The sequence below is a fragment of the Patella vulgata genome, chromosome 6 (assembly GCF_932274485.2).
Source record: "Patella vulgata chromosome 6, xgPatVulg1.2, whole genome shotgun sequence".
Classification (NCBI taxonomy): domain Eukaryota; kingdom Metazoa; phylum Mollusca; class Gastropoda; family Patellidae; genus Patella; species Patella vulgata.
The window spans coordinates 40,620,478-40,634,578 of record NC_065884.2 but is presented as its reverse complement, the minus strand read 5'-3'; the positions used below and the strand labels follow the sequence as shown (position 1 = coordinate 40,634,578).

The following is a 14,101-nucleotide window of genomic DNA, read 5'->3' as shown; positions in this document are numbered from 1 at the left end:
TAAGAATATGGTATATCAAGGTTGTGGACCCTATAGAGGTCACAATTTTTATCCGATTTTGTTGAAACTTGAAATGTAAGTTTATAACCCAAAGATCTCGGTTCCTTTCAATAATTCGCGCATATCGGACCGTAACTTCCTGAATTATGGCCCCTGATTGTACAAAAAATCACGTTTTTAGCTTGTGGATCCTATAGAGGTCATAATTTTTATCCGATTTAAAAAAAACTTATTATATCACTGTTACACCCTAAGGACGACTGAGTTCGAATTTCGTGGAAATCGGCCCAAAATTGACAGACAAAATGGCCGCCGTTCGTTCTCAAATAGCGTAAAAATATGGTATATCAAGGTTGTGGACCCTATAGAGGTCACAATTTTTATCCGATTTTGTTGAAACTTGAAATGTAAGTTTATAACCCAAAGATCTCGGTTCCTTTCAATAATTCGCGCATATCGGACCGTAACTTCCTGAATTATGGCCCCTGATTGTACAAAAAATCGCGTTTTTAGCTTGTGGACCCTATAGAGGTCATAATTTTTATCCGATTTAAAAAAACGTATAATTATATCACCGTTACACCCTAAGGACGACTGAGTTCCAATTTCGTGAAAATCGGCCCAATATTGACAGACAAAATGGCTGCCGTTCGTTCTTAAATAGCGTAAAAATATGGTATATCAAGGTTGTGGACCCTATAGAGGTCACAATTTTTATCCGATTTTGTTGAAACTTGAAATGTAAGTTTATAACACAAAGATCTCGGTTCCTTTCAATATTCGCGCATATCGGACCGTAACTTACTGAATTATGGCCCCTGATTGTACAAAAAATCACGTTTTTAGCTTGTGGACCCTATAGAGGTCATAATTTTTATCTTATTTAAAAAAAACTATTATTATATCACTCTTACACCCTAAGGATAGCTGAGATCGAATTTTGTGAAAATCACCCCAAAATTGACAGACAAAATGGCTGCCGTTCGTTCTCAAATAGCGTAAAAATATGGTATATCAAGGTTGTGGACCCTATAGAGGTCACAATTTTTATCCGATTTTGTTGAAACTTGAAATGTAAGTTTATAACCCAAAGATCTCGGTTCCTTTCAATAATTCGCGCATATCTGACCGTAACTTCCTGAATTATGGCCCCTGATTGTACAAAAAATCACGTTTTTAGCTTGTGGACCCTATAGAGGTCATAATTTTTATCCGATTTAAAAAAACTTATTATATCACTGTTACACCCTAAGGACGACTGAGTTCGAATTTCGTGGAAATCGGCCCAAAATTGACAGACAAAATGGCCGCCGTTCGTTCTCAAATTGCGTAAAAATATGGTATATCAAGGTTGTGGACCCTATAGAGGTCACAATTTTTATCCGATTTTGTTGAAACTTGAAATGTAAGTTCATAACCCAAAGATCTCGGTTCCTTTCAATAATTCGCGCATATCGGACCGTAACTTCCTGAATTATGGCCCCTGATTGTACAAAAAATCGCGTTTTTAGCTTGTGGACCCTATAGAGGTCATAATTTTTATCCGATTTAAAAAAACATATAATTATATCACCGTTACACCCTAAGGACGACTGAGTTCGAATTTCGTGAAAATCGGCCCAATATTGACAGACAAAATGGCTGCCGTTCGTTCTTAAATAGCGTAAAAATATGGTATATCAAGGTTGTGGACCCTATAGAGGTCACAATTTTTATCCGATTTTGTTGAAACTTGAAATGTAAGTTTATAACACAAAGATCTTGGTTCCTTTCAATATTCGCGCATATCGGACCGTAACTTACTGAATTATGGCCCCTGATTGTACAAAAAATCACGTTTTTAGCTTGTGGACCCTATAGAGGTCATAATTTTTATCTGATTTAAAAAAACCTATTATTATATCACTCTTACACCCTAAGGATAGCTGAGTTCGAATTTTGTGAAAATCACCCCAAAATTGACAGACAAAATGGCTGCCGTTCGTTCTCAAATAGCGTAAAAATATGGTATATCAAGGTTGTGGACCCTATAGAGGTCACAATTTTTATCCAATTTTGTTGAAACTTGAAATGTAAGTTTATAACCGAAAGATCTCGGTTCCTTTCGATATTCGCGCATATCGGACCGTAACTTCCTGAATTATGGCCCCTGATTGTACGAAAAATCGCGTTTTTAGCTTGTGGAACCTATAAAGGTCATAATTTTTATCCAATTTAAAAAAACGTATTATTATATCACTGTTACACCCTAAGGACGACTGAGTTTGAATTTCGTGAAAATCGGCCCAAAATTGTAGGAAAAATCACTTTCTTGTTAGCTTGTTCTCTATCCATCTCTCGAAAATGTTGGCGTATCCTGCATGGCAGCTGCTGGTTGACAAAAGCAGTTACACCTGACGTGAAGTGATGTCTGTTTAAAACATTTCCTTTTTTAACCCGGTCAGATTTTAACTGATTTTGCTTTTGTTAGATTCACGTTATTCAATTTATTTATTAAAAAAAACTGCAGACATTCGAAATCATGTCAAATGTTGATCGCGAACGATTAAGTTGGACAATAGTTTCTCATTTTGAAAGTTTTACTAAAATCGATTGGTAACGAAACGTTCTCTGCAACATATAAAATGTTAAGCGGTTGAAATGTTTCTCGTTATAACTCGGCGCCTTTTTGGACGATTTTAATAATTCCTCTTTGTTTTTAACATTCTTGACAACATCAGTAACATTCGACATGAAGTGATGCATTGTTGAAATATATCTCGTTATAACTGTCAGTTATTGGCCAATTCATTTATTAAAGTGACATTTCGTTCCGGAAGTAAAACCAAACTGACAACTTCTTTAATATTGGTACGATTTTCAAGAAATTTGGAATGTATGTAGATCTCATTGACTCAACTTCAACGATACCATTAGATATCAGCATAGATTTTGTGATCTATTTTACTAATTCTTTTTTCTTTGAGTACCTTAAAACATTTACTTTAAATCTGCTATTTTCTATTTTCGAAATTCAAATATTACGTCATTGACAGTTCATCCCGGAAGTAAAACCAACATGATAACTTCTTGAATATTACTTAGTACGAGTTTCATAAATTAAGAATGTAAGTAGACCTGGTTGATCCAACTTCAACGAAGTCATTAGAAATTTTCTAAGTTATCTCCCCTTTGAGAAAATAAGGATCAAACTTTTAAAAGAAATCAACAAAATATAGTTGCGATTGCCCTGGAAATTTTTTTCTATACTAGATAAGAAATTAATGATGCTTACACAAAATATGAAGCCTATCGATCGAACCGGAAGTGCCACCATCTTGAAATGTAAAAAATCCCTGAGGCTTTTGCGATATTATACTTACAGACATGGGAGTTACATTTTCTGAATCCTTGAAGGAATGCCTAAAAAACGTTCAGAACAGAATTTTGATTTCGGTCAACTGATGGTCTCCATTGGGAATTGACTATGAAGAACAGTGACAAATCCACTTGAACGGACGTGAAAATAAACACAATAGGCCGTAATATGTTCAATACGTCTCTTATTTCTGAAATTAATACATTTCAGGATAGCCCGGGATCAAGGTCGAAATTTGGTGTTTGAAAATTTCGCCTTTGACCTTTTACGTGCCGACAAAGTTGTTTGCAGGACAATTTATGTCTTTAATTTTCAAAATTTACAAATTTAACCTAAATATTCGAACGGCTGAGGTCAATCTGATTCAAAAAATATTAGTTCCGTTCAAAGTTATCTCATATATTTTTTCGATATTTTCCTGCCTTTTTATACGCCCACATTGAAATGTGGTCGTATATTGTCGTCGCCCCTGTCCGTCGGTCCGGCGTCCACAATTGCTTGTGGACACTCTAGAGGCTAAAGTTAATATCTGATTGACTTTAAATTTATACACATTCTGATAATTACTGCCAGAGTTATGGTCCTTGATCACTTTGTAAAATCTTGTTGACGCTCTAGAGGCCAAAGTTAATATCTGATTGACCTTAAATTTATACACAGTGTGTAAGGCCATGAAACGAAGAAGCCTATTGATTTTCAGCAATTTCCGATAATTACAGGCAGAGTTATGTCCCTTGATCACTTCAAAAAATCTTGTGGACGCTCTAAGGGCCAATGTCAAATATCCGATTAACTTTAAATTTATACACAGTCTTTAAGTTCATGAGATGAAGAAGCCTATTGATTTTCAGCGATTTCCGATAATTACTGCCAGAGTTATGGCCCTTGATCACTTTGAAAAATCTTGTGGACGCTCTAGAGGCCAAAGTTAATATCCGATTGACATTAAATATATACACAGTGTTTAAAGTCATAAGACGAAGAATCCTATTGATTTTCAGCAGATCACTTTGAAAAATCTTGTGGTAGGGGCCAAAGTTAATATCCGATTGACTTTAGATTTATACACAGTGTTTAAGGTCATGAGACGAAGAAGCCTATTGATTTTCAGGGATTTCCAATAAATACTGCAGAGTTATGGCCCTTGATCACTTCAAAATATCTTGTGGGCGCTCTAGAGGCCAAAGTTAATATCCAATTGACTTTAGATTTATACACACTGTTTAAGGTCATGAGACAAAGAAGCCTATTGATTTTCAGCGATTTCTGATAATTACTGCCAGAGTTATGGCCCTTGATCACTTTGACAAACAAGTATATTGATTTTCAATGATTTTTGGTAACTTGAACATCTAAATCCATGGTATTAAATGTTTTGTATACTAAATGTTAGCATGGGCCAAACAAATTCTAATTATTTTCTGATAATTACTGAATGAGTTGTTACTTTTAATCAGATTTTAGTGTATTATAAATGTTTCATTACCAACAAAAGTAAAAATATGCGACGAGTCGACGACTCATGTTGACTGCCTGGACGATTTAGCTGCTATGGGCGTATGTTTTGTTGCCTGGCAACCTATCTTTAACTATAGTGAGAACTGCCAATTCTTTATCTAATCTCCCATAATGTATCTTTAATATCGTTTTAATAAACAGAGACATTTTTTCGGGAATCATCATTATATGTTTTGGCGACCAACTTTGAAGACCACGGGTTCCATGAAATCTAAACAAGATATTATTCGGGCATCATCATTATTTGTTTCGGCTGTTTTCTCATGCAAACAACTAGACAGCTTTTCTTGTCAGTTCCTCCATTCTGCACCACTGACAAAGGGAAACCAACACAGGGAGCAAACCCTAGACTTCTAGGCTAGTGAGCTAGGGTTAGGTCTTATTCAATAGCTCATATCGGGACTATAACATTTGGTTTATTTTTATTTCAATAATTCTATTGTGCATAGGGCTCTTTAGTAGTGGGAGGAAACGAGAGGACCCGGTGAAAACCAACGAGGTTGGACAGACGACCCCTAATGGCAATAAGAAATTGAAAAAAAGTTAATTGTATATTAGGACTACCGGTAATTAAACATACCCGGCCCTATCTTCTTTTTTTTCTAGACCTAGCTCACCTGGCTGTTATGTGGGTATATTTCCATGCTTTGTGTGGGTGTGAGTAAATAATGATAGGAACTTTAAAAAGAATTCCAGTTGGCTGTGGACATATGTTTTATAGACAGACAACAGATCTTTTTCTTAGAAATTGAAGGATGAGTTTCGATTTTTTCTACCTTTCAAATTATATATTTTATTCTTCGTAGTTTCCATCAAGACTTGAGAAATGGCTGGACAAAATAGCTGCTCAAACAATAAGGGAAATAAAGCATGTAGAGAATTAGAAGAATTTGATGCCATATTTCCTGCTATTGTTGATGATCTCACTAAAACTGGCCTTAAAGACAATGAAATATCAGATGCTATCCAGTGGTTTAAGAAGGTAATTCTCAATAGATTTATGGTCATGCAATCATGTAGGGTTGATAAAGCAGATAATTTTCAAAAATGACAAAACTGCTAATTTTCACAAAGGTCAAAGAATCGAACAACTCTTTTTAGTACACGCCCACATTTTCATGTGGACGCATATTGTCGTTGCCTCTGTCCGTCAACACTTTGTTTGTGGACACTCTACGGGTCACAATTTTTATCCGATTTTGACGAAACTTGAAATATAGGTAAATCTCCCAAAGATCTCGGTTCCTGTCCATATTGGGATGTATCGGACCATAACTTCATGGATTATAGCTCCTGATTGTACGAAAAATCCTGTTTTTAGCTTGTGGACCAGGGTTGTAAAAATCCACCACGCTACCAAAAATAACTTCAGGGCTAGTGATCTATTCAGCCGTACTAGTCCTGGGCTAGTGCCCTTTACTGGTTTGTGAATTAAACTAGTGATATAGATAAATAAACTGTAAAACATCCCACATTTATTTCTCCAATTCCACAGAAAACTCAATCATAACAATAGATTTTCTGTATAAAACATTCTGTATGGACATTTTTAAGGGCCCAACTAACCACCTGAATTCACTTAAAATCACCAGAATTCACTTCGAAAACCCCCGAATCCTCCCATAAAACTAATTTATTTTAAATGTACAATACATTATAATATAACAAATAACTATTTTCATCCCTCCACAAGCCTGATGAAGGCGCTGTAGGTGTATTTATTTCAAAGACTACCGGAATTCATTTCAAATACAGTCTTCCAAAAAAGTTGGGGATATTCAGAAACAATACAAAACTGCGGAAATGCACTGCTGACTGCTGTTTTTATTAGAGGTAACCAGTGTATGTTAATAACAGGCCAATTGCCTACACATGAACATAAACAGTTCATGTGGGCGGCTTATTTGAAGTTTTTATACGCCCACATAGAAATGTGGGCGTATATTGCCGTCGCCCCCGTCCGTCCGTCCGTCCGTCCGTCCATCGTCCACAATTTCTTGTGAACGCTCTAACGCCAAAAGTTATCATCCAGTTGTTTTAAAATTGATATATGTTGTTTGCATTAGTGAGATGAAGAAGCCTATTTAATTTCAATAATTTCTGTTTATTACGTCTAGAGTTATGGCCCTTGTTTCACTTTGTTGAACCCTGTGAACGCTCTAATGCCAAAAGTTAACATCTGATCTTTGTGAAATTTTTATGCAATATTTAAATTAGGGAAACGAAGAAGCCTATTAAATTTCAGCCATTTCCGTTTATTACTTCTAGAGTTATGGCCCTTGTTTCACTTTGTTGAACATTGTGAACTCTTTAACGCCAAAAGATGTCATCCTATCTTTCTGAAATTTATATGCATTATTTAAATTAGTGAAACGAAGAAGTCTATTGAATTTCAGCAATTTCCGTTTATTACGTGTACATCTAGAGTTATGGCCCTTGTTTCACTTTATTGAACCTTTTGAACGCTCTAACATCAAAAGTTATCTGCCGATCTGTATGAAATTTGCATGCGTTATGGCCCTTGTTTCACTTATTGAACATTGTGAACTCTTTAACGCCAAAAGTTATCATCCGATCTTTCTGAAATTTATATGCATTATTTAAATTAGTGAAACAAAGAAGCCTATTGAATTTCAGCAATTTCCGTTTATTACATGTACATCTAGAGTTATGGCCCTTGTTTCACTTTATTGAACCTTGTGAACGCTCTAACATCAAAAGTTATCTGCCGATCTGTATGAAATTTGCATGCGTCATTTAAATTAGTAAAGAGAAGAATCCTATTGAATTGAATTTCCGTTTATTACTTCTAGAGTTATGGCCCTTGTTTCACTTTATTGAACCTTGTGAACGCTCTAACATCAAAAGTTATCTGCCGATCTGTATGAACCTTGTTAATGCTCGATTGATGAAAGTTATCATCCAATATGTATGAAATTTATATGCATCATTTAAATTTGTGAAACAGAGGTCTATTGAATTTTAGCAATTTCCGTCAATAATTTCTAGTGTTATGGCGGTTGTGAACCTTGTGACAAAAGTGATCATTTAATCTGTATGACATATGCATTATTTAAATTAGTAAAATGAAAAAGCCTGTCAAATTTCAACAACTTCCAGAGTTGAGACCCTTGTTTCAGTTAGTAGAACCTTGTGAACCCTCAAACGGCAAAAATTATAATCTGATCTGTATGGAACTGTCTTGTAAAGGCCCCCAATTACCTACAAAGGAATAAATATGCGACAACCCTTGGCGACCGCTGGGACGATTTAGCTTGTGTAGTGGCTCTAGGACGACCTGAACGAGGTCTATCATCAACATTGTGTGTTTGTTGGTACCGCTTCCACAGTCTGCTGATCACAGACTGTGACACATTAAGCACGATGGCTTGCCAATAGCACGTAGACGTTCATCATGTTGAAGACGTCTCATTGCAAATTAAACGTAACACACTAAAGCAAAGATATGCTAAACAGTAAATCTTATGCAAGAACCAATAGGAAAGCAAACATGGATAGGATAAACCAGCACACGCCAGTTTTCATCAACCCTTCCTGGTAGTGTCAAATTTGACAATGAACCCCTCCCACGTTTATGGCACTGTTGTGTGTCACGCGTGCAGCTCAGTGGTTCTGTTGGGCGATAAGTTCTTCATCTGTGAACATGCTCTCAAAGCATGTCAAGTGTCCATGACTATTTATCATATCACAACCTGCATAGGTATTTGCATTTCAATATCCCCAACTTTTTTTGAAGAGTATATATTAAACCATGTTATAGATTAACTAAGATAATTAAAAATGAAAATAAGAATATTTGTCTTTGATATCACCTTGGGTGGAAGTGGACATTAAACACTCAGAGCAACAACATTGGTAACATGACTTACCCTAGACAATCTCTTTATACCAGATGAATAACAATATGCATCACTTGATATTCCATCAAAATAACAGGACAAGCAGTGTCGTGTGATTGCGTCAGCCACCATAGATTGTTGTTGTTTACAGGTTAAACATAAATGTGAACTTCATATCCACTGCAAATTAATTATTAGAATAACTACTGAACACATCATTGTTATCAGCAAGGATTAAGCTGAAATTTTGTGACCCCTGTGTTTTTGCGTCTCGTTAGTGATACAAGACAATTAACAATCTGGACTACTTGAAACCATTATTGATGAGACTTATTTGATTGGCTTATTATTACCAAGTTAATTTTCGAATAAACTTAGCTCATCTACACTGAGAACATTTTGCTCCACATTCGAGAAATGTTCGGTTTGACAATTTACATGGATTACTGCTGCTGCGTTCTAATCATATTGTGTTTCCTGAGTTGACCATCTCAAAATATCATTTTACAGTAGATACATTCTAGTATTAATATTAATGCAAAATATAAGTAAATACAATTGTCTTGGGCAGATTCCGATTTTATCAAAGTGAATTCCGGTGTTTTGAAGTAATTTATTATTAATGTAAAATATAAGTAAATACGAAGGTCTTAAGTGCGAATTCCGATATTTTGAAAGTGAATTCCGCAGTCGTTGTTTTTTGAATTTTAGAGGAGAGCCGAAAAAAGCTCCCCTTAATGAACAAATTGAAAAAATCGCTCCCCTAAAAAAGCTCTCCCAGTTTCGATAAGAAGAGTGATTTAGAAATTAAGGAGAATGATCTGATATTAAGGAGAGTGATTAGTTGTTTGTATGGGAAATGGTTCTGAAGATCAATAACTGCGTGTAAGGGTCATTCTTGGTTACATACACTACAGTGCTGGAGTTTGGGACTATAATCGCCGAACAACGCGGAAAAACACTCTATTTCACGGTGGAATCTTGGAGAATCGCTAGCGAAACGGCAGCTAGCCAAATCACCGCGAAATAGGGTGTTTCGCGGTGAATTATGGTGTTTCGCGGTGAAACACGGTGAATCGCTTGAGTGCCGATATCATCCCGATGTAAGCATCTTGACAAAAAATGTAATTTTTTTAAGTTGAATACAAGATATGTTAACCGTTGGCAAGGCAGCTACGGTCGTATTTCTAACACACTGTACATGTATAACGTGGTGCCACAATGTACGTGTATGCAAACAATGAATAACTTACAATTTTATAAAAGTATCATTTCATCTTATTGGCTGCTATCAAATCCAAACTTTAAATTATATTCGATGAGATTTTACACATAACTTCATTACTCGCAGCTTCAGTTAATCTAAATCAACCATTCATAAATCACAGTGCCATACATGTAAATCACTTCGCAATGCGGTTAACCGTACGTCACGTGGTCAGAAACGCGCGAAAACATGAGATGTTGGGTTCGACACGGGGACTATATATTCTTACGCTGTGTTACTTGGCGAAAAGTATTGAGCAAATCTTGACCGTCACCGGTATATGATAATAATGTATTATGACGTATTAAAATAATATGGGTGGGAGGGGGTACACTGCGAAAGTCACAAAAGTGACAAATAGAACTTGCAACTGGAGTCGAAAGTGCTTTCAAATCAGACATAAGAAGCTCGTACTTACCGCAAAAATGAAATGAACGCGACACAAGTCTCCGATGTCAGAGAATATTAGTAAAGTATAACCGCTATCAAATCCACACAAAAATCCAAGGCACTCATTTTATTTTTGAAAAGAATAACTGTAGGCTCGATAGAAGAGCCTATTCTTCATGAACCCCAAACCAATGGTAACTGTCAACTTGTATGTTGTCATTCTCGTGCAGATTTGTTTGAATAACAGAAATGTCCCATGTATCAAGATCAAAGAATAAAATCGCACGTAGCCACTCTTTGTTGTTTTTATGCGAATTCAATTAATCTAAAAGGGGCTCCGGCGCAATTTAAGGAATTATTTTTGAGCCAATATTAACCATCGCCAATTTTTTAAATCATGGGATAAAGTCAATTAACAAACAATACGGGTCTACTTTATTACAAAAACATTGGTGAACTTACCATTTTGTCTAAAATCATAACGCTAATCAACAAACAATACTGTTGTTCTTTATTACAAAAACATCGGTCAACTATATTGTTTTTGTACATATTGTATTTATTTATTTGTTTGTACTATATGTTATACCTGATGAGTCTTTGGCTTAAAGGAATAAAGAATTTGAACTCGAACTAATCGCTGTTGGGATGGCGAGCCAAGCTAGTTGATTATTAGGTAAATAAAACAATATAAACAACCAATGAGTAAAAGTGATCTATTCTAATCAATTAAATAATATACAAGTCAAGTACCGGTATTACCTTAACTGTGGACGGGTTTGCTTGTGGACGGGTTAACGGACACTCAACTTACAAATATTAAATCATCGCCGTATTGGCACTGACTGACGGCACTTTGTGCACGGACTGTTGAATTCTCGTTTAATTTATTGTGTTAATTTCACTATTGTTTAAAATGTAAACAAAATCTTATCTCGAGTACGTAGTACCGTATATCGAGCTTGTCTAGTAAGTAGTAGGCTAGGTTAATCCAGACTAAAACGAAAGTCCTTTTATTGTATTAATAACATTGGCTTCTGGTAGACTCGATTGTCATCTAAGGGATTATATTTTCTTTACGCGGTCTATTTATAGAACAGTAAAACAATTGTAAATATTGGCGCGATAAAAATTTAATTATAAGTCCAAGCTATTGTTGATAGAAAATAATAATGATTTACGTGTATCATAGATAATATTAAGTAACAATAGAATGAAAATACTGTTTGTTGTTTTTCGAGTTTTAGGCCATTATTACTTATTTTATGCATATTTTTGGTATGAACTTTTTTGGACCAGTAAAATCTCATTCGGTACAGCAATAGTTGGAATAATACCTGCCCAAATGTCCAGTAAAAAAAATATCATTTCTCATGGACTGCAGGGTACTTATATATGCAGTAGGAAATCGACAAGTTGGACGTACAAAAGAATGGAATCATTCAGAAAGTGTACTCAAAATAAGTAAATTATAACGGGGTGAAGACGAGAATTAACACACTCGTGGATATTGTATAAATATATGAGGCGCATGTAATGTACTCGTATGTGTGTGTGAAATGGCTTTATTCAATATCTGCTCCCACCGAAATGAATTGGGTGACATAAAGTAGATGTATATTGTCACAGCGGATATTATTCGCCGAGTAAAACAGCGTAAGAATATACAAGTAGTCCCAATCTTTTGGCGCCTTTCTGACCACGTAACATACCATTAAGCGACCCGCGGGAGTGATTTACTGTACGTGCTGTATGGATGATTGATTTAGATTAACCGAAGCTGCGAGTAATGAAGTAATGTGTAAAAGCTCATCGTATATAATTTAAAGTTTGGATTTGATAGCAGCCCCAAATTGACGGATTATTCCAATAGAAATACTTGTCGACATTTCTAAATAATATATATAGCTTGTATAAATTTTGTTTAAAAACATAACCCCTATTCAAAATATAATCATAAACGCTTGAAAATTCCATTAAAATATAATCTATTTCTTCCGGAATTATTCTCATTGGAAATTTTCACGTGCCATCTCTCGTAATTTCTCACGTCTCGCGAAAGTTTTACTTTTCATTTCAGTTAAATTAACCAATGGTGCACAGTCACCATCTATTTTTAGCAACATATTCATCAGAATTTTATTACCTTGTGCGATCACATTATACTAATCGAATACACCAAATAAATGTTCACAATGACAGCATGGTGGCGCACGGAATGTGAGTCTTTCACACTCTTTTGAAAAAAAAAGAACCAAATATATACATGTCCATGATTTACAAATATGGAGAGCGATTTTCAATTTTAAGGCGAGGGAGAAAAACCTCCCCTCAGTCGACATTCGGGTGCGCGACAGGCGCTCGAGAGCGATCGCGCGCCTCAAAAAACAATGACTGATTCCGGTGTTTATAATATGTTTTCAATGTCCGATTTTCTCAAGGTGAATTCCGGTGTTTTAAAGTAATTTATTATTAATGTAAAATATTAGTAAATACGAAGGTCTTAAGTGCGAATTCCGATATGTTGAAAGTGAATTCCGATGTTTATATGTTTTCAAAGTGAATCCTGGTGATTTAAAGTAATTTATTATTTATGTAAAATATTAGAAAATACGAAGGTCTTAAAATAGAATTGGCTGTCACTAGATAAGGGAAAACGAGAAAAATAGAAAAATCCCGTGCATTCACCCGTTTTTATTCATTCTGTTCTCAATAAAAACATGGTAATGCACAGACTTTTTCTAATTTGTTCATTATCTTTTATCTAATGACAGCCAATTCTTTTTTTGAATTGTCAGATATCCTCTCACCGTCTCATATAATAGCTTTTCATCTTCAACTGAATTATCAGTGAAATGAAATTCGATCGCATGTCTGTTATTGCTCGTTGCTTCAATCAGTTATATAGTATGATAACTCGTGTTTGTCATGTTTGTCGTCACTTCCCGTTTCTTCGCGTGCTTGTTACACATCTCCCGTAGCAATGATCTCTGTGTTAAAGTTATATTTGGGATGTATTTAACCAGTTCTATCACATATTTTATAATGACTGACACCAATATTGTCCTTTAAAGGAAAATTAATTAAATAGGAAGATTTTACGGTGAATTCTGATATCTTCAAAGTGAATTCTGGGGATTGTAAATGAATTCCGGTGATTAGTCTACCCACATTTTTAACACCTCGTCGATTCTTTCATTCTTGAAATTTTTATACGCCCACATGGAAATGTGGACATATATTGCTGTCACCCCTGTCTGTCAGTCGTCCACAATTTCTTGTTAACGCTCTAACGCCAAAAGTTATGATCCGATTGTTTTAAAATTGATATATATGTTGTTCACATTAGTGAGATGAAGAATCCTATGTAATTTCAATAATTTCCGTTTATTACGCCTAGAGTTATGGCCCTTGTATCAGTTTGTTGGACATTGTGAACGCTCTAACGCCAAAAGTTATCATCCAATGGCCAAAAATGAAGAAAAAACAATATTTTCTGCAGTCTTAGGCGCGGCCATCATGGATTGGATACCATTCATCATCAAAGAGACTAGTTTTGCTCGAGCGGGTTTCAAGCTGCTACCTGCGAGCGCTGGCAAATGATTTGGTGAAGAAACGGAGAAAGCTGGCTAACCCTGAATGAAAGTAGTAGGCCATTTCATAGAGAATCAGAGATTACAATTGGGAAAATTCACCAACTTTGACTTA

General features: G+C 35.5%; 1 protein-coding gene across 1 annotated transcript in view; it reads left to right on the top strand.

Annotated features, from left to right (window-relative positions):
- LOC126825413 (farnesyl pyrophosphate synthase) overlaps positions 1 to 14,101 on the top strand; it is a 59,712-nt gene that overhangs the window by 11,061 nt on the left and 34,550 nt on the right. The window contains exon 2 of the mRNA XM_050555099.2: positions 5,683 to 5,858. Coding sequence (XP_050411056.1) covers positions 5,703 to 5,858 — 156 coding nt within the window. The 5' untranslated portion in view covers positions 5,683 to 5,702. The remainder of the gene's footprint in view (positions 1 to 5,682; positions 5,859 to 14,101) is intronic.